The following is a 22,254-nucleotide window of genomic DNA, read 5'->3' as shown; positions in this document are numbered from 1 at the left end:
TCTGCTCTTTCTTTTCCTTCAAAAAACCTTTGCTTACTTTACTTCTCTTGGCCAAATTCTTTCTCTCAAGTAAGCCAAAAGCCAAGAACTCCCGTACTTCCTGGTAACACCAGGGGTGCGTGTGCGTGTGTGTGTGTGTAAAAAGCAGCTTTATAGTATGCAATATAAAATACATGTCTACTTTAAAAACATGATGATGTTACTTACTGGAAAGTAGAGGAGCAGAGACCCAAAAAGGATTGTTTCCAACAGGATAAGGCCCGATGCCCTGATGCTCTGTAAAACAAAATAGAAATGTCATTACTAACTTAAATTTCAAAGCATGAAACAATATATGTTACTGTGAAAATGTCACAATTCAGTAGGACAGCATTCTGTGGGGGAAATTAAATAAATGAAAGTTGGCTAGTATTCCTGTGGGTGGGCAACTACAATATGCAAAAAGGCTGATTACAAAGGTGATGATAAGCTTAATAATATTGCCAGTGGCTTCATAAGGTTTTGTTCTCTGAAATTTGAATCATTAAACAGTCTAAGAAGCTAAGAACATTACCTTGAAGATATTTTCAATCCAAGAAATTTACAAATGAGATCTTGCCTGCATTTCTCAAATACGAGCCACCAATAGATACTGAATGCCATCCCTAAACTATGTCATAAATACCTGTGGGATAGTGTTGGTGAATAAAACAAGCACATGCACAAGGTCTTGAGTCTCCACATCTCCCACTATGCTAACATGCAACCCTTAAAACTTACAGACCCAGCTTCACTATGTGCACAACATAAATCGCATTAAGTAACAGGGGTCTCTCACCTTGTGAACGTGCATAAATGTTATTCTTTACACAAAATTCAAAAGAATTAGTTGATTTGATTTTTCAATAAAATCCTGAATAGTTTGCTAAACATGAATATATCTAATAACCTTAAGATATTTTGTTAGACTTAAAATAGCATTATCTTCTCAAAACAAAATTTTTAGAACTAAGGCAAGAAATAAAAGTCCAAAAAAAATCAATCTTATTTTCTTCAATAAATTTTGCATTAATGAATTCAAGTATCAATACACAGCAAATATATCAATTAATAGTACACACACAAAAACAGGTCATTTTAGGTATGCTGTGTTATCACTAAATATAATAAAAAATGTAGAGAGAAATTACATGTGGTGCAAATATCTTTCTTAACAGGAAAATAATTTGTAGTAGTAATAATTCATCTTGTAAACAATAAAAAATTCTTAAAGGCAAAACCACAATAGCACATTATATAAAATAACTATTAGATAACTGGATAGCCAGAGAAAAAAAATTCTAATTCCCCTTCCAAAACCCCTGTAGGGCATTGTTAAACCTATAGAATTTGTGTAATCCCTCGACAAAACTCAGGGCTTTAACTAATTTAAGAATTCGGGAATAGGAAAACAAGTCTAGTCGGTGAACGGCCTAGAGTATTTGAGTGGCTTCTTGCTATTGGTCGTTATGTTAGATAACAGATGCTTTTGGTGAAAAGAAAATTTCTATCAGCAAGCATTTAAGTGGGTTTTGGCTGGTAGAATTTCCAAAGTGGCAAATTACATTTGCATAGTATACCTAATTATGAAACTTATTTTTAAAACTTTCCAAAAAAGACTCAAAAAATGAGAATCCAAAATGTTATACATGATTGATTGGAAAATAATTTGTACACCATTGGTTGACTGAACCAGGGGACACGAAAAGAAAGGTTCAAGGTACAGAGAAAAAGACAGACTTTGGAGTTAGCTCCATCTCAGTTTGAATTATGAAACAATCACTTTGGTTTGGGCAAAATCGAACTTCAGTGGTTGCACCCATGCAATGCATATCTTAGCCTTTACCTTATTAAATCTGACATTTATTAAATATGAAGTATTGCAAAATGGCTAGCATTGTACCTGGTACTTAGTAAGTAGGTAAATATTCTTCAAGGTAGAGAACAGCATCAGGATGATGAATTTGAAAACTATGAAAGATTATATCGCTAACAAATTGTGTTTAGTGTTTGGGGTCCAAAATGATCCAAGAGGAGACAAAGGCCTTGAGTGGGGGACCCAACAGTTCTTTCCCAGGGCTGTGGTCATGCCATGGTTTGATGGCCTCTTCCATCTTGCAATATCTCCTGATATTTTAGGTCCAGTAGGCTCAGTAGGAGTGTCACAACCGTCACTACCACATAACAGCAGCAGGAGTACTGCTTTTATATATTAGCAGATAATCTGTCTCCTTTTCATTTGTAATTATTGAACAATCTTCTTAAGCATTCACTGTCTTGCTCCTGGCTAAGGAGAGGAGCCTGTAATTTCAGATTATAAATTAGAACTCTGACAAGAGGTTCCATACTGAAATGTAAGGCCTGTTCAAAATGTGCACTGTTTTCTTTCAAACTATCATTTGGAAGAGTTGGCTTTGTGGTCTCACAGAATGAGCTGGAAACTTATAAGTGAGACTTCAGGACGGAGAAGAGACCCATGCTCCCCAAAATATTTCCTCCACTGTCTTATTGGTACTAGAATATCTTTTAAGTAGCACACAGCCTTTTATTTTATGCTTGATTCCAAGGATTAATATACAATTTGGTGAGTAATACATTGACAAGTTCAACGTAAAATATAGGAATCTTGTTTAGAGTCTCAGTGGCAGGGTAAGGACAGAAAAGACACTAAGTGTGTATAGAGAGAGGGGGGTTTTGAAAACTGAAGATGGATGAGAGAGGTAATGAGCAAAATAACAGAGACCAAGAAAAAAAAAGTCATCTCCTTCAGAGTTATGCCTGAGATAGAAATGGTAGTATAAAACTATTTTTAACCAGAGATAACGGGGAAACTTTTAAAAAATTTAATTGAAAGATGATCAGTAATATTCAGTAGGACACTGTTTATAAAAAACACATACACATTAAACAACACTGTACATTTTCTCTTTCTATCCAGGCATACCTCATGTATATATCTATCTGTCCATCCATCCATCTGTCCATCCATCCATCCATCCACCCATCCATCCATCCATCCACACCTCAAAAATATTTCCGGTTTGGTTTCAGATCACAGCAATAAATCAAGTATCAAAATAAAGTGAATCACATAAATTTTGTGGTTTCTCAGTGTATATAAAAGTTAGGTTTATACTGTAGTCTAATAAGTATGCAATAGCATATGTCTAAAAATAATAATAAAAAAATACTTTATGGATAAAAAATGCTAATAATCATCTGAGGCTGCAGCAAGTCCTAATCTTTTTGCTCGTGGAGGGTCTTGCCTCCATATTGATGGCTGTTGACTGATAAGAGTGGTGGCTACTGAAGCTTCAGGTGGTTGTGGCAATTTCCTAAAAAAAGTAAACAATGAAATTTGCTGTACCAGTTGACTCTTCCTTTCATGAGAGATTTCTCCGTAGCATGTGATGCTGTTTGCTAGCATGCTACCTACAGTTGAAGTTCTTTCACAACTGGAGTCAATCCTCTTAACTATAATAATGTAATATTCTAAATCCTTTGTTGTCATTTCAACAAGGTTCATAGCATCTTCACTATGAGTGGACTCCATCCGAAGAAGCTACTTATTTGCTCATCCCTAAGAACCAACTCATCCATCCAAGTTTTATGAGATTATGGTAACTCAGACCTATGTTCAGGCTCCACTGCTAATTCTAGTTTTCTCGCCATTTTCACCATATCTGCAGTTATTTCCTTCACTCAAATCTTGAACCCCTTAAAGTCATCCATGAGGGCTAGAATCAATGTTTTCCAAACTCCTGTTAATGTCGACAGTTTGATCTCCTCCCATGAATCATAAATGTTCTCAGAGGCATCTAGAATGGTGAATCCTTTCCAGAAGGTTTTCAATTTACTTTGCCCAGATCCATCAGATGAATCACTTTGGCAATGATTGCCTTACAAAATGTGTTTCTTAAATAAGAAGATGTAAAAATCTAAATAACTCCTTAAGCCATGGGCAGCAGAATGAATGCTGTTAGTGGGCATGAAAACAACATTAATCTCCCCCATATCTCCATCAGAGCTCTTGGGTAACTACATGCATTGTCAATGAGCAGTAATATTTTGAAAGGAATCTTTTTTGAGCAGTAAGTCTCATCAGTGGGCTTAAAATATCCAGTAAATCATGCTATAAATAGATATACTATCACATCCAAACTTTGTTGTTACATTTCTACAGCATAGGCAGAGTTGGTTTAGCATAATTCTTAAGGGCCCTAGGATTTTCAGAATGGTCCATGAGCATTAGCTTTAATTTAAAGTCACTAGCTGCATGTTCCCCTAACAAAAGGGTTAATCTTTCATTTGAAGTTTTGAAGCCAGTCATTGACTTCTCTTCTCTAGCTATGAAAGTCCTAGATGGCGTCTTCTTCCAGTAGAAGGCTGTTTCATCAGTACTGAAAATCTGTTTCATGTAGCTACCTGCATTGATGATCTTTGCTAGCTCTTCAGGATGATCTGCTGCAGTTTCTCCATCAGCATTTGCTGATTCACTTTACACTTTTACGTTATGGAGATGGCTGCTTTCCTTGTACCTTATGAACAAACGTCTGCTAGCTTTCAGCTTTTCTTCTGTAGTTTTCTCAACTCAGCCTTCACAGAATTGAACAGAGTTAGGTCTTTACTTTGGTTAGGCTTTGGCTTATGGCAGTGTTGTGGCTGCTTTAACCTTCTATCTAGAGTACTCAGACTTTGTATCAGCAATAAGGCTGTTTTGCTTTCTTATCATACATGTGTTCACCAGAGTAGCAGTTTTAATTCCCATCAATAATTTTTCCTTTACATTTACAAATTGGTTACTTAGTGCAAAGCCCTAGTTTTCAGCCTATTTCATCCTCCACTATGCCTTTCTTACTGAGCTTAATCACTTCTAGCTTTTGATTTAAAATGAGTGATATGTGACTCTTCCTTTCACCTGAACACTAAAGGCCATTGTAGGATTAATTGGCCTAATTTCAACATTGTTATGTCTCAGGGAATAAGGAGGCCTGAGGAGAGGGAGAAAGATGGAGGAATTGCTAGTTGGTGGAGCATCAGAACACATTCAACACTGATCACTTAAGTTCACCCTAGAGTGGGTGCAGTTCGTGGCATTCCAAAACAATTACAATAGTAATATCAAAGATCAGTATTCACATATCACCATGATAGATACAATAATAATAAAAACATTTGTTGAAATACTGCAAGAATTACCAAAATGTGACACAGAGATACAAAGTGAGCACATGCTACTGGAGAAATGGCTGTGATAGATATTCTCAATGTAGAGTTGCCACAACCTTTAATTTGTAAGACATGCATTATCTGTCAAGCACAATAGAGCAAAGTGCAATAAAACAAGTTATGTCTGTATATATATAAATGCAAAATAAATGCCTGGAGGATACATACTAAGTTGATAACAATGTTTGTTTGTTTCCAGAGAAAAGGGTAGATTTGGGGATAAACTTACGTGGAAATATGTTAATATCTTTGAAGGAGAGGTAGTCATGTATTATATGTAATATACTTTAAAAAATAAATAAGGAAAAACTTTGTATCTACTCAACTACTGGAAAATCTATGAGTTTAGGCTGGGCACAGTGGCTCAAACCTATAATCCCAGCACTTTGGTAGGCTAAGGTTGGTGGCTAATTTGAGGTCAGGAGTTCAGGACCAGCCTAGCCAATATGGAAAAACACTGCCTCTATTAAAAATACAAACATTTGCCAGGTGTGGTGGCAGGTACCTGTAGTCCCAGCTACTCTCTAGACTGAGGCAGGAGAATCACTTAAACCTGGAAGATGGAGACTGCAGTGCGCCCAGAGAGATACTGCACTCTAGCCTGAGCATCAAAGTGAGACTCCATCTCAAAAGAGGAGAGAGAGAAAAAAAGAAAATCTATGATTTGGTATTGTAATATGCAAAATATTACTAAAAAGTCTAAACACAGCCCTTCCTTTAACTAATATTCTTTAATGAGATTTTATTTGGCACTAGTTGATGCATGTCATTATCAAAGACTATCTTATAATTTTTACAGGGGACTATAAAGCTGGGGTAGTTAGCATTAAGCCTGACTCTCTGGTTTGGAACCCATAAACGCTAATAAATATACCTCCCAACTTTACAATATAGGTAAGTATATTTCTACCTTACACCATTTCTGTCCCAACTTCCCCACATTATAAACTTTCAGAACTGACTTACGGAGGTTTATAACAGCCAGATATCAAACCCATAGACAAAAAAGGGCAAATCACATTATACCTATTTCTATCAAATTATACCAAAGTCAATTTCTAAATTTCATGTTTGGATGCCAAGTATAGAAGCATAAGATGAAGCAAAGTCATAATTGCCACAGAAGCTTTGCCTGGGATATAGGCACCCAGAGGAAGCTAAGCCATTGGATATAAGAAGAAGAAAAGAATGCTCAAGACTGCATTTTTAGAAGTAATTAAAATGGTTTCTTATTATTATCCTGATTCTATGGGGACCAACTACTTCATTTATATTTTTAAAACATTTTTAACCTCTGGTGAAATTAACATATATCTTGCTAAAACAGGGCAGCTGTTTTTGGTCAATGTTGATTTCTTTAGCCTTACAACATTTAGACTTTCTACTACAAAAGAAACCTCTGAATATACATGAATATATTTTTATATAGTTGGCCCCCATCATTTACGAGGAAAATATAAGAGAGCAATGGAATTTAATTTTGAAAGACATGAACTAGTATAAGTTTGAATGACAAACCAAGACTGTATAAATCTATATCCTCTTAAAATATATATATATATATATATATATATATATATATATATATATATACATATATACCAATGCTAGAAAGATAGCAAACTTTTGAGCTGTACTTTTTCTTTTTAAATTATTGTATTTCAATGCAAAATTCATGGCCAGAGGGACTTCATATGAAACCTGACAAACACCTGGTAAAATAATTACACAATATGGATTGGAAAAAACGATGTAAAAGGTGATCATAGAGAGAAGTTTAACGTTGAGAGGTATGAGGACACTACCTTTCAATAATTTTATTAACAATTACATAAATGGAAAAGAACATCATGTTTGAAAGACTGCATGCAGTTAGCTTATGTTAAGAAGATCTGTGATAAAATATTTAAAAACCAATCAAATTTAGAAAAATTTGTCAAGGCACAACTGTACAAAATGTGGTCAGTTAAAATCAATTTTAGGTTTTTAGGAGAATTCTCAGCAATAAAAAAAAAAACCATTTTTATAAAAATGCAGAGACAGGGTCATGGCAAAGACTCCCAAAGTAAAATGTATGTAATTCAGAGAATGACAAATTGATGAGCTAAACCACACAGATTGTATAGCTACATGGTCTGGGACTTCAGTATTAACCACTTATTAGGTGTGTGACCTTGGGCAAGTTGTTTAACCTTTTGAGCTTCAGTTTCTTCATTTATAAGATGGGTATAATAATGCCCAGAGTGTATACAGTTGCAGAGATTGGCAATAATGTTGCCTGGCATGGAGCAGGGGCTCAGTCAATGGAAGTTCTTCATGAATCTTTCAAGTATAGAGAGAGGAAATGAAGTCAGCACAGTAGTTAGGCTCACTCAGCTGATCAGTGCCAAAACAGTCTTTGTCTTCCATTGCTGCTGGTTCCCCATTTAGCGAGATTTCCTCTGCATATCCAATCTGACCCTCAGTGATTTTCTTACCCAAAGTAACAAAAACAGAATACGTAATATCATAACATAAACATGTAACATTCCGAACTACTTAAAAATAAATTACAAGTAAGAGTTGGTTAAAGTGTTATAAAAAATTTAGTAGCCTATTTTAAATTCCTGACAGTGTTAACACATTAAAAGAAATTGTCATATTGCCTTAAGTACGTATTCTTTCTAACTTCTAAGACTTCATAAGAAAGCTCATTTTTTCATACAACATAATTTATAGATGAACAGTTTATTAAGACCTTTTTGAAGAGTAAGTTTATCCAAAAATAAAGTCCAGATTGATTTATACATATTTTTATGTTCTTTAAAACAGTATGATACACTAAATAAAAAATTAACGATTTTATATACTTGTGAAATTACAAATAACGAGGCATTCATTATAATTTATGATTTACCATCAATTGCTGGGCAGAAACTTTACATGGTTATGGTGGTGTTTTTTGTTTTCTTTTCAAAATTTACATGAGATTCTGGTCAATTCATCTTGCTTTGTTTCAAATAACGTGCACACCTAAATGTATTCCCCTCAAGTCTCATTTGATTTTATATCTTAAAATTGCTGACTCACTGCAGTTGCAGAGATGCAGAATAACATAGATGCATAAGAGGGGATGTTTTGGATATTCTTCACTTAGCTTATCCCTCATGTTCATGACCAAAAGCAACTCAGCACCCAAACACTTATTATTAGCCTTCTCCCCATCTTTCATACCCCTTTCCTGGCTAAGAAGCCTTTAAAACACATTCCTAAGATATCAATGACTGTCCTTACGTGACCTCACTTTTCTGAAGGCTTCATTGTAAAAATATGCAAAATTAGCTGCTACTTCTCTGTAATCTATTTGTGACCTTCAAATTCCCTTTTCTTCTAATACTACTAAATAGAGTAACTCATATTTCACTTAAATAGATACATTCTCTAAATGAAAAAAAGCATACAAAAGTGAATGATACAGTCACAAATATCACATAAAGAAATCTTGCCTTAAGAGGTTACTCTACACTCTTAAATAAAATGGCATAAAATTACTGAAACATATGATGTCATTTGCTTAGACTTCTACTGTTCATTGAAAGCTATTAACAGGCTGAGCCAGTAGCTAATACCTGTCATCCCAGCACTTTGGGAGGCCAAAGAGCAACAGATGGATCACCTGAGTTCAGGAGTTCAAGACCAGCCTGGCCAACAAGGCAAAACCCTCTCTCTACTAAAAATACCAAAAAAAAAAAAAAAAAAAAAAAATAGCGGGATGTGGTGGCAGCCATCTGTAATCCAAGATAGACCAGAGGCTGATTCAGGAGAAATGCTTGAACCCAGGGGTGGGGGTGGGGAGATGGCAGTAAGCCAAGATTGTGCCACTACACTCCAACCTAGGTGACAGAGCGAGACTCTGTCTCAAAAAAAGAAAGAAGCTATTAACATTACTTTTCAAACAAAAATTAGACTACTGAAAAAAAAACTCCCCCCCCAGGAAAAATCCTAATAGAATAAAGATAATTAAACTCTAACATTTTATTAGGTATTTTAAAAGGTGACACTATTGAGAGAAAACACTTGATTACCCTTTCAAAACATCAGTCTTTGTTATACTCAGATAAACTCAAATATTAGTGAGTTTGACATCAGTCATTTTTCAAAATGTAAAATGTACTTTATATTTAGAGAAATACAACAGACTTCACAAGTCATTGCTCAATTTGACCTGACTGCTAACCAACAACAGATGTCATTGTTCTATAACATTTGAACACTTTTTAATCTCAGAAGTTTCTGCTTTTTAAAAAATTTGAAATGTCAAGAACCATGATCTGCAAGATAACTACTTTAAAATCCTACGGCTTACACCTAGGCAAAAGAGCCCATCAGCTGGTTGCTAGAACACATCAGTAACATCTGAAAAGGGGGAAAACGTGGTAACAGGAAGAGAATGTCTCAGAACTGTTAAGCTCATCTTTAACACACTGTCTATCCTCTGTAGTATGTTTGGAAGTATATGAAACGTTCAGAAAAAGTTTTAAACAAAGAAACATTTCCTGTTTTGTTTGACATTTGGAGATAGCCTAAACATTCCAGCGTTTGTTATGTTCCTTATGCTATCTTCTACATGTAACACAACAATTTTTGATTCTGACAACACATTTACAAGTATACAAAAAAGTGTGATAAGCATTTCAGCAAGAAAACAAAGAAATGATTTAATATGGTGTCATCAGTGCCCCCTATTCGGTAGAAGAGGAGGCAGTTCAGAAATTTAAAATAGCAGTATTGTATTTGACAGGCAAAGAACAAAGGTAGATTATAAAGGGTTGTAGAGTAACACTTGTTATTTATATGCAAAGATGATGAGGACAGGAATTCAAAACTTAATCTCTAAAATGGTAAATACATTTACAGACCAAGTTGGATTTTGATTTGCCTCAAACTTGGAAGCATTAAGAAATGGATATTATAAAATTTAGTCCACATTGAATTATCATTCTTCAAGTTATCTGCCAAATGACAAAGTGGAAAAAAAAGAGGTAAAAATATTAATTAGCTAATATCTTGTTCACATTTTTATTATCAGTTTTAGCCACTTGCTTCACTAAATTCTGCCTTTTCATTGGTCTTTATGCTTATCAGCAAATTATTAACATGTTACAATGACATATCTTGATATTTTAGAGTCTCATATATTCTGTCACAAACATGAGTAAAAGATTTCCAAATAATAAATTCACAAGTCTTAACTAGATAATAAATGCTAACCCTTCCATACAGAATTCATAAAGGTCACACTAACTGATCGATGTTTTAATTAGTCTTCTTTCTTATCTGTGATGAATCCTTTGCTCTAACATAGATTCTTTTATGCATTAAGATCAGACTATCAACTCAGAAAGACACAAAAGGCAGAACAGAAATAATTAAATACATTCAGAAATTTGACAGCAGAGAATTACTTAAAAGTCAAGACAATGTTATAAAACCAAACATTAGAAAAAAAAGTTTTATAATGTAATAGATTTTTAAAGGCAATTCTGTTTAACCTTGTCAAAAGCTGAACTATTACTAAATCAGTCTCCTGGAAGTAATAAGGTTTCTGAAATTTTCTAAACTAATAACGCCAAACAGATACCTTCAGCCCAAACCTCTTTCTGACCTTTAGACTCATTTTCCACTTGCTTATGAGACATTTCCACCTGTATAATCTACGTAGAGGCACCTCAAACTCAAGATGTCATAAACTAAGTATTTCTAACCTGCTTTTCTGTTTAAGTTCCCTATCCTGGTTAAATGTAATAAATAATTTACCTATATTATAGTCAAACTATACCTGAAAAATACATATACAGGCTATAAATAAAGAAGTGGGTTTATAAAATATTGATATTTTACTTTTGGTATTTTTCAGAACTCCCAAAATTTTGTTGACCAACTACCTTACTAAATAAATGAATGAATGACTGACTAAATAAATGATTAAATGGAAAATCACATACTGTTGACTCATATTCAAGTGGAGAGGAAATTCTCCATTTTTATACATGGTCTCTTCTGTGATTTACAGAATAAGCTAAACAGTCCAAATCTTATGAGAAGAAGGTGGGGGATAAAAAAGTAAGAGAAGGAAAATGGGAGAAGTAGGGAAAAACATCTGTTTATATCGGATTTAACATACTACTAATCTTGGTTTCACAGGAATAAAATTTGGCAAGACAGTGGGTGGAGGCAGAACAGGACCCATGTGTAAATGAAATCACTGTCCCTTTACCCATCTCACAAATGCCTTCATCTGTATTTACTATCACTCTCCGGCCCTCATCTCTCCCACCTCAGATAACATGCCTTCATGTCACCTTTTCTGTCATCTCATCCAGGCTTGCCTTCTTCAAGTAAGGCACATATTTCAAAGTAATTGTGTTATCCCTCCTAATCCATAAATTCCAATTTCTTCCATGCCTTAATCTTACTTATCTGTTATAAAGAAAAAGAATATAATACATTTCAATTAGGCTATTAGTAACTGAGAGTAATTTAATTATTTCTCCTCTAGGTAGGCAGTGGAACACAAAATAGCCAAATAGCCAACAGATAAAATCTAAAGGCAAAGATCTTTACCTCTGAAAGTTAGAGAATAAGATGTTAGCATGGTGAGCCTTCTCGTGTCCTCACATATCACTGTCTGTCACTGTTTCCTGAGACTGTTCCCATATAGAAACTAACCAAGCATCAATATTTAATCAGAAACTGAGATACAGAGGTTCCTTTTAGTAATAAATGGAACCTCATTTTGCCAATCTTGTGTTGAAGATAATTTTTCAAGAAGCAACTCACATTTCAAAAAGGTTTTATTTCCAGTTATGCATTTTATCAAGTATAAATGTATCCAGTAAAGTTGCAGGATACAAAATCAACATACGAAAATCAGTTGTGCCTCTATACACTAACAACAAACTATCCAAGAAAGAAATGAACAAAACAATCTCATTTTCAATGACCTAAAAAAGAAAATACAGAAACATATTTAACCAAGAAGGTGAAATATCTGCACATTAACAACTATAAGATGTTGATGAAAGAAATTCAAGACACAAATCAATGTGGTATCCCATGTTAATGAATTGAAAAATTTAATACTGTTAAAATATCCATACTACCCAAGGTAATCTACAGATTCAATGCAATCCCTATCAAAATTCCAATGGCGTTGTTCACAGAAATAGAAAAAAAATCCTAAAATTCACGCAAGCCACAAAAGACCCCAAAACAGTTAAAGCAATTATAAGCCAAAAGAACAAAGTTGTAGTATATTTTGACTTCAAAATATACTACAAAGCTAAAGTAACTAAAACAACATGGTGCTGGCATAAAACCAAACATGTAAACCTACAGAACAGAATAGATAGCCAAGAAATAAATCTATACGTTTATGGTCAATTGACTTTTGATAAATAAATGAACAGTCTCTTTAGTAAATTGTTAGGGATAATGGGATATGCCAAGCAGAAAGATGAAATCAGATTCTTATCTCACATCACATAATACATATACACAAAAATCCATTAATTAACTGGAATTAATAAGAATACTAATTTCTTAAAAGAAGACATACAAATGGCCAACTGGTATATGAAAATGTGCTTAACATCACTAACCATCAGAGAAATGAAGAAAAACAAAGACCCAAGAAATAAAACCACAGTAAGATGTCACCTCACACCTGTTTGCATGGCTATTACAAAAAAGACAAGAAATAACAAGTATTAGAAAAGATATGGAGGAAGGGGAATGCCTGCATACTAGTAGTATGAATGTAAATTAGTACAGCCACTACAGAAAACAGTGTGATGTTTCCCCAAAAAATTAAAAATGGAAAAATCATATGATCCAGTAATCCCACTAGTAGATATATATTCAGAGGAAATGCAATCAGTATGTGGAAGAAGTATCTTCAGTGTATTATTCTGAATATTCACTGAACATGAGAGTGCAGATACCTCATCAACATACTGACTTAATTTCCTCTGAATATGTATCTACTAGTGGGATTACTGGATGATATGATATTGGGATCAGCCAAGATATGGAATCAGCCTTAGAGTCCATCTACGGATAAATGGATATAGAAAATGTGGTGTAGATACACAGTGGAACACCATTCGGCCTTTAAAAAGCAGGAAATCTTGTCATTTATAACAACATGAATAAATCTGGAGGACATGCTAAGTGAAATAAGACAGAGAGAGAAAGACACATACTGCATAATCTCACTCAGATGTGAAATCTAAGAAAGCTGAACTCATGGCAACAGAGAGTAGAATGGTGGCCAGAGGGGCTGGTGGCGGGGGGCAGGGGAAATGGGGAGATACTGATCAAAAAGTAAAAATTTTCAGTTATAATATGAGTAAGTTCTATCTAATATACAGAATGGGTGGCAATGGATGTGTCTATGATAATTAACAATTTATATATTTATTATATCATATTTTTATGTTGTACACTCTGATATATACCATCTGTCAATTAAATATTTCAAAATTTAAAAGAATAAGTCCATCTAACCATAATTATCATACATCTGTGCCTCAGTAGGACCCCTAAGGCCTTGTCGAGGGCAAGATATATGAGTAGATTTGCTTCCCTTTATCCATTTCTTTCTTTAAGCAGAACTTTGTATAATAAGGAAGTCTAGCTTTTCTAATGTGACACGTGCCATGACATGCTGGGTGAGTGCCACTTCAAGGTCTGGAACTGCAAGTCTCTTCCACTGCCACAAATACACTCCATTTACTGTAGTTATTTGATGTTTCTTTTTTGGCTACATTATTAAGATTATAAGAGTGATTAAATGCATGAATTCCAGGAATAAAAAAGCCAATTTTGGCCAGGCATCATGGCTCATGCCTATAATCCCAGTATTTTGGGAGGCACGGGCAAGACAATCATTTAAGCCCAGGAGTTTGAGACCAGCCTGGGCAATGCAGTGGGGCCTCATCTCTACAAAAAATATTTAAAAGATTTTTTTCTGGGCATGGTGGTATGCATCTATTGTTCCAGCTACCATGGAGGCTGAGGCAGGAGGATTGCTTGAGCCCAGGAGATTGAGGCTGCAGTGAGCTATGTCCACACCACTGCACTTCATCCTGGGTGACAGAGCAAGGCCATGTCTCAAAAAACAAAAAGAAAACAAAAAGCCAATGTGGGAGAATGTAGGGGAGATACACCTAGAACCACTGTTGGTGGTTGAACTAGCATTGCTAGTTCATTCATTCAAGGGACTTTTTCTCCGTGGAAGATACTCCTCACTTAAACAAAATGTTAATCGATGTGGTTTTAACGACAATAATAATAACGACAACAGGTGCATTTTGGTATCAGCTATCATTCTAGCACTTCACACTTATTAACCGCACAAAACACATTTAACTCTCACACAAATAGTAGGTGCCTGCTTTATAAATTCAGAGGATTAGAGAGGTTTAACAAAAGTGGCCAAAGAAATGGATGAAACTGACATTATACACTGGTATTATTCAACTTTGCCCCTAGCACTTTCAACATCCCATTTTGTAAAGATGTCATTTTAAAATAGTATCTGGATAGTGGCTCCTGAAGCAGCTTTTACTAACCTTCTACTGAAATATAAAAACACATGTGAAATACAAAACCACATCCTGCTGTGAACAGGGAATTCAAAGCAGAAATACAAATGGAAGTCAAAAATGTGAAAAAGTGTTCTTCTTCACAAGTAGTTGGGAAATGCAAATTAAATTTATTCTATTTCATTTTAAACCCATTTGAAAAAGTTAAAAAGACTGATACTACCAATCACTTATTGAAATGCTAGCAAATGGGCAATTTCATACTGATGGAAATACACATTGATGAAGCCTTTGGGGAGGAAACTTTAAAGGGTCTATCAAAATTTTAAGCATATATTTAATTGTATCAGCAACTTCACTTTTAGGGGGCTTATCATAAAGCACTATGTGTGCACTATTTTTGTCTGCCCAAAAATATATGCACAAGAATATTTACCAAAGCACCACTGGTACAGTACCTGTTGAAAAAGTTGAAACAGTTGGACTATCTATTAGTAAGAGACAATATAACATATGATTCATCCATATGATGAGATATTTAGCTATTTGAAAAATGAAAAAAAAAATCACACGTACAGACAGGCAAAAAGTTTAAAAATCTGTATTTGCTGAAGGCATGACATGAGTATGTATGCATGTATCTAACCCTTGATGGCAGATTTGGGCAAGATAAACTGAAATGCGAGGAAACAGAGGAGCTTTTACTTTCTGCTTCATATTTTGCCTTACATATTAATTTTGTACACGGTAATTAATAAAAGTCCCTATTACCAATCAAAGAAGGGAAGAAGGAAGGAAGAGAGGAATTAATGAAATGAGTACAAGAAGACAGACACTCTCAGTTTAGGTCAAAACCAACAAAATGTGATCAAAGTATAGTCTATTTAAAGGTGATTTAACTATGAAAATCAAGATTAGAGGTCTCCAAATTCTCTCTAGGGTCTGGCATACTGTAAACACTTAAAATATTTATGGAAGAAGGAAGCAAGATAAGTGGAGGTAAAAAGAAAGGGAAGATGGAAAAAGTAAAGTCCACAGAAAAAAGAATTAACAATGATTTATCATGTAAAAGAAAAAAAAAAAAACTTACAATGCCAGTGTCTGTTGAAGTAAAATTTAAGGTAAAATTTTTTAAAAGTGAAAAAGATATAAAGAAGGCATTAAATATCAAAATGAACATTTTTTCCCTGAAGCTGTAACAGTAGAATCCCTGAAGTTGGAGAGCATCTCTAGCACAGCATAACCCCAGCTCGCCCCTCAGCCCTTCCAGCCTTGGGACCCCCTTGGCTCACTAGGCTTCTGTCAACCTGGTCATGTTCCAGTTTTATGAATGCAGCTGCTCCCTAGCGTAGGGCTGTAGAACTCTTCTTGTTCCTAACCCTGACCTATTTCCACCCTCCTGCTCACTCTTGCCTGGCTAACTTCAGCTTAGTCCTCAGATCTAAGTTTCACTGATTTTTCACACTATGAAGGTGGTTTTAGTTTTCTGTTTGCTTGGAATGTCTCTCATATACCAGGCAAGGTGGTGGGCATGGGAGTGTCAGGGAGAGGGTTTTTTTGTTGTTTGTTTTCTGATTATTTTTATTAAATTTGTTTTTTGCTTCTCAGTTTATTTAGTTCTATTTCATTTGGTAAGTCACATTTTACTATTATTTTATAAAAACATACAATATATAAGAAATCTGTGTTACATAACTTGGTGTATTGGGATAAATTTAAAAATTTTTTAATTGGAATAATTATATTTATGAGGTACAACAAGTTTTGATATCTGTATACACTGAGGAAGGGCTAAATCAAGCTAATTAGCACATCCACTACCTCACATACATTATTTGTGGTGAGAACACTTAAAATCTCCTCTCAGGGATATTCAAGTACACAACAGATGGTTATTCACTGTAGTCACTATTTGGTACAGCAGCTTTCCTGAACTTGTTCCTCCTATTTTATTTCCTTTGACCAACATCTCCCAGTACCTACCCCTGGTAACCAATGTTCCGCACTCTGCTAGGAGAGACTTTTCCAAACCAACCACACTGGGCAAAGTTCCCCATGTTTTGTGCTCACTGAACATGGTACTTCGATAAGCGTCACACTTACCACAACTGGAATTATGTTGAAAACAACATTGATAAGAATTACTTTCTTAGCAGAAAGAACATCTACCATAAACAAACAGCCAAGTCTCACTTAGTAATAAGGCAGGCATTCTTAAAGGCAGGGACAAGACAAGGATAAAAAATTCCAATATTAACAATGTGATTTTACATTATTTTTGAATTTCAATAAAATACAACCATGTAAGAAAAAAAAAATAACAGCTGTCAAGACTGAAAATGAGACATCATTATCATGATCTGGCAGGAAGCTGTTGAAATAATCAGATTTATACATAAGATTTGATTATAGGAATGCTTCATGCACAGCATTATTCATATTGGAGGGAAATTATAAACAATCTGAATCTTGTAGACAAATAGTAAAATAAATCATCATACAATCTGGTGTAAGAATATGATGTCATAAAATTCAAGGTTTTTGGATTCATTTAGTGGCTGAAGAGTATGTGATAACTTACATATTATAAAATATTTTCATATCCAATATTTTAAACCCCAGAATTTGGAAGTGGAGTTTTTCTTACATTATTAAAATTCTCGGCCAGGCATGGTGGCTCAAGCCTGTAATCCCATCACTTTGGGAGGCTGAGGTGGGTGGATCACGAGGTCAAGAGATCAAGACCATCCTGGTCAACATGGTGAAACCCTGTCTCTACTAAAAATACAAAAAATTAGCTGGGCATGGCTGTAATCCCAGCTACTCAGGAGGCTGAGGCAGGAGAATTGCCTGAACTCAGGAGGCAGAGGTGGCGGTGAGCCGAGATCGTGTTATTGCACTCCAGCCTGGGTAACAAGAGTGAAACTCCGTCTTGAAAAAAAAAAAATTGTCAGTGTTTTCCAAACTCTATAAAATGTATTTGTATCATTTTACAATACGGAATAGCTTAATTTCACAAAAGGATTTGACATAATAAAGCCACAAAGAAAAATCTTCTGGAGTTGTTATAATTAAAAAAGATTCACAATACCAAAATAGGAGAGGATTTAGAGCAAATGGCATTTCCATACATCGGTAATGAGAATTTAAGATGGTACAACCACTTTGGATAATGGTTTTGGGGCTTTTTATAAAATTAAACATACATCTGCCCTATAGCCAAGAAATTCTATTGCCAGGTATTCACTTAAAAGAGAGAAAAACATTTAAACACAGACTAGTGTGAGAATGTTTACAGCAACTTTATTTGTAGTAGCCAAAAATGAAAACAACACAAATATCTATCCAACAGGCAAAGAGAGGTGCAAATTATAAAACATTCATAAAGTAAATACTCCTTACAACAGGAGAAAGGGAAAAATGATGAACACAACAGACTGAGATTAATCTCAAAACTATATACTAAAGAAGTCAAACACAAAACAGAACGTCCTGCATGATGTCATTTATATGAAGTTCTAGAACAAGCAAAGCTAATCTATGTTGCTGGAAATATGAACAGCAGTCATCTCTGGTTAGGGGTGGAGGGGGGTGTGGGACTGACTGTGAAGGGGCACGTACACACCTTCTGAGGCTAATGGAGACTTCTACATATTCATAGACACGTGGGTTATTTAGGTGTGAGCATTTATTAAACTGACTGTACCGACACTTATGATCAAAGCATTTCACTCTATGTACATTATACCTCCATAAAAATAAATAAGAAAGAATTTGAAAATGCACATTAAAGTGGTTAAAGATAATAAGTCAATAGATCTTTATTACCTTCACATATATGAAGTCAATGTCACCAATTTGGGAGACTTAACATGAAACAAGGATAAACTAGAAAATAATCCCACATTACACAACTTTCTGGTATTTCCACCATTTGTTCATTCAGTTTGCATATTTCATTAGCTCACAATTAAGCCAATGACATTTTCATGCTTCCTCTTCATTTACACCTATCTGATCACTTTGCAAAGATGAAAGCCCTACAAGAAAAGGAACAAGAAACTAACAAAGAGCTCCAGTTCTCCACCCACACACCATGAAAGACTCAGATAGAGCACCACACATAAGGTGGTAACTAAATGTATAAGCTTTGCAGTCTTTATGACCTGAGTTTCCAGTATTGGCTCTGCCCCTGCCTGGTTCTGTGTCTTTGGGCAAATACATTAAGATTCATTTAGTTTATTTTAAAAGCACTAATTTTAAATCCAATTCTTTCAAGAACATGCTATATCCAGTAAAATGTATCATAATAAAATACATGTGTATTCAATTTTCACTGCACATAATTTATTTTGAAAATATTGTCTATAAATCTATTGTTAAATTCTGTCCTCCTTAGGTATAAAGAATTTACCATTCAGTGAATTCTTAAACTCAATTCTGATATAAGTGAATTATTGCCAATATATTTTAATTGTATTTAAATTAAAAATACATTTTCTATAACTCATATGTCACTTTTTCCTGGCCTCAGATAATGCCTTTTAACTGAAAGGGAAGCATAAAAAACAACGAAATCAACAAAATTCTATTTGCTATATTAAAACTGACAGGAGATTTTGTTGGATTAATTTTCCCTATCTTATCTGCTGATTTAAAATATCACCACAACTACAAAAAGACTGTACTATGGCTGATGCAGAAACACTCTTGTATCATTTGCTGTTAAACATTCAGATCAATTAATATCAGAATCTGTTCATATTACCTAATTACTTACAACTGGTTTTGGCAGACACATTTTCATAGTAACCCAACACAACCAGCAAATACGCTAGAACTTGATTTGAGCATAAAATAATTAAATAGAATGTTTCTGGTTTACTCAATTACAATGACTATAATGGCACTCCTAGTCATTAGCACAAATGGACCAGATGCCAGATAAAATACAAGAAGTTCTGAAATAGATCCACAGGGAAAGCCATGGTCAAAGTATACTCTCAAGAGAACAAAGATAATCATTACAACAGAATGGATTCATTAATGTTAAATCAGTGCAAAAACCTATCTAAATGATTTTCAAACTCTCCTATTTTTCAATCACTGCTTTTGGAAGGCAAGATCTCTCTCACCATATGCCTGTGGTCTTAAAGCATATATCATGAAGGCTGTTCTCAAAGACTTGCAAAATTTACAAAGATGTTGTGACTTCCTGACTCACAAAGAGCTGTAAATAGAACTAAGTACTTATTTTAAGGCCTCTCAGCACTAGTTCTCTGATACCAATAAAATAAATAAATCAATGCAAGTGGACATGAAAGTAATTCCATTACTTTCTCTTTCTGAATCTTAAAATACAAATTCTTCAGGTGATTAAAGTTTCAGATAAAAGACTTAGAACAAGGCTCCCCTTAGCTGAACCTTTCCTTGGTGGTACATGATAGAAGTACGCCTCTCCTCTTCATACCCTTTCCCTGGGGTACCTCTTCCATTCCCATAGCATCAGTTACCACTCCTTCATAGTAACTGAAATATATCCCTGGTTCTGATCTCTCTTCTGAGTCCCAGTTCTGACTTCTCCAACTAAAGTTTCTTGAATGCCTTAACTTCAGGATATCCAAAATCAAACTCATCTTTGTCCATTCAAACCTGTTCCTTCTAAATCCTCTCTTTGTTAATGGCTTTGCAATTCATGTGGAAATCAAAGTAGAAATCTGAGAGTCCTCCTAGTGTCTCTCTGACCGCCACTACCAATAACATGCCACTTCTACTTCATATGGTCTTGGGAAATCACCCTATTTCTTCCACTCCTAGTGTTGGTGTCCTAAATCATGTTTTTCACCACTTCTCCTGTAAAATATTATAACAGATCCCTAATTAGTCTCCAAAGTTTCAGCTTCACACATTCTAGGCTACCTTCCACATTCAACCAGAGAGATTTCTATGAAATACAAAGGTAACCATGCCATTTTCTTTTTAAATCTTTAGGATGGACTGCTATACATAAGTCCAAATACTCAGCCTTTAAAACTCTTCATATTCTAGCCCCTACCAATCTTTTCACCTCATCTGAAATATTCCATAGCCCACATGCTGTGCTCCTTCCAGCCAGAGACTTCCTTTGAAAATACTGTACCCCTTTTAATTCCAAGACTTTTGCAGATGCTGCTTTCTTATCTAGAAAAGTTCTATGCATCTTTAAAGCAGTTCAAATAGCATCTTTTCTAAGATGTTTCTAATTTTTCTATTTAGAATCAAGTGTTCTTCCTCCATATACCTGTTTCTTTTTTCTCATTTATTATTATCCTTATGTCTACATTTTTACTAGTCACTTGGAACCACTAGAAATTACCTTATAAGGTACCTAAGATACCTTATGTATCTTAATACCCAGATACATAAGACCGATAACGAGATTTAGACTCAACGAGACAGAAAATTAATAAGGATATCCAGGACTTCAACTCAGATCCGGAACAAGTAAACTCAATAAATATTTATAGAGTTCTCCATTTTAAATATACAAAATACTGATCGGCCATTATTAATACCCATTTTTAGAATGAAGCAATATTCCTGTTCTCTCTCCCTCTTTTTTTCCTCTTTCTTCCTCTCCTTCTCTCCTTTTTTTACTTTTCAACATCCTAGTTTCTCACCTCTACTCGATACATTCCTCTGAACACCTGATTCCTTGTGATTCTCCCATCCCACTGAAACCTCCAATCCATTTAAAAAAAGAAAAGAAAAGGAAAAAAACAAAACAGAAAATGCACTTGGGGCACATGGAGGCCCAGTGAAAAAAAACAAAAAACAAAAAACAAATTACCTTATCAAGAGCACAGAGTACATTCCTGTTACATCTAAGAACGACTTTATATTCCATCTCCACTTCAAGTTTAAATATTGGTTATGGTGTTGGTATAGTTTTCCCCCAACTAAATAATACGAAGTTCTCATACAACAACATGGATACTATTAATGGATTTTAGGCCATCTGTAAAGATCAGAGAAGTTGAGTCACCTCCTTACAAAATGTCATGATCTGGAGTTTTTCAGTTGTGGATCAGAAAAGCATATGACTAACTGCTCTCTAAGGAACTGCACCTCAAAATTATGATGCTTTAAAACTCAATAACATTATAAACAGTATTCTCAAATTTTCTTCTTGATGGAAACAAAATAATGAAACGATAAGAATCAAGTAGTGACACTATTCCCCACTGGTGGGGTTTTCCCCCATTCTTTCATTCAACATACACGTACACATACACATACCTCCACACACACACACCTCCACACAAAAACACAAACCTTCCCATATACGACACCCACATCCCCACACACCCGACACATACCTGCACACCTGGCCACACACACCCCTCCACACAAATGCACATTACCTTCACATATACCACAC

At 34.8% G+C, this 22,254-nt stretch overlaps 1 protein-coding gene across 1 annotated transcript in view; it reads right to left on the bottom strand.

The window, feature by feature from the left end:
• GPR158 (G protein-coupled receptor 158) overlaps window positions 1-22,254 on the bottom strand; it is a 420,273-nt gene that overhangs the window by 129,686 nt on the left and 268,333 nt on the right. Inside the window, exon 5 of the mRNA XM_002750100.6 lies at window positions 208-276. Coding sequence (XP_002750146.3) covers window positions 208-276 — 69 coding nt within the window. The remainder of the gene's footprint in view (window positions 1-207; window positions 277-22,254) is intronic.

The sequence above is a fragment of the Callithrix jacchus genome, chromosome 7 (genome assembly GCF_049354715.1).
Source record: "Callithrix jacchus isolate 240 chromosome 7, calJac240_pri, whole genome shotgun sequence".
Classification (NCBI taxonomy): Eukaryota; Metazoa; Chordata; class Mammalia; order Primates; family Cebidae; genus Callithrix; species Callithrix jacchus.
Note: the sequence above shows the minus strand (reverse complement) of the source record. Positions and strands in the feature narration are given on the sequence as shown.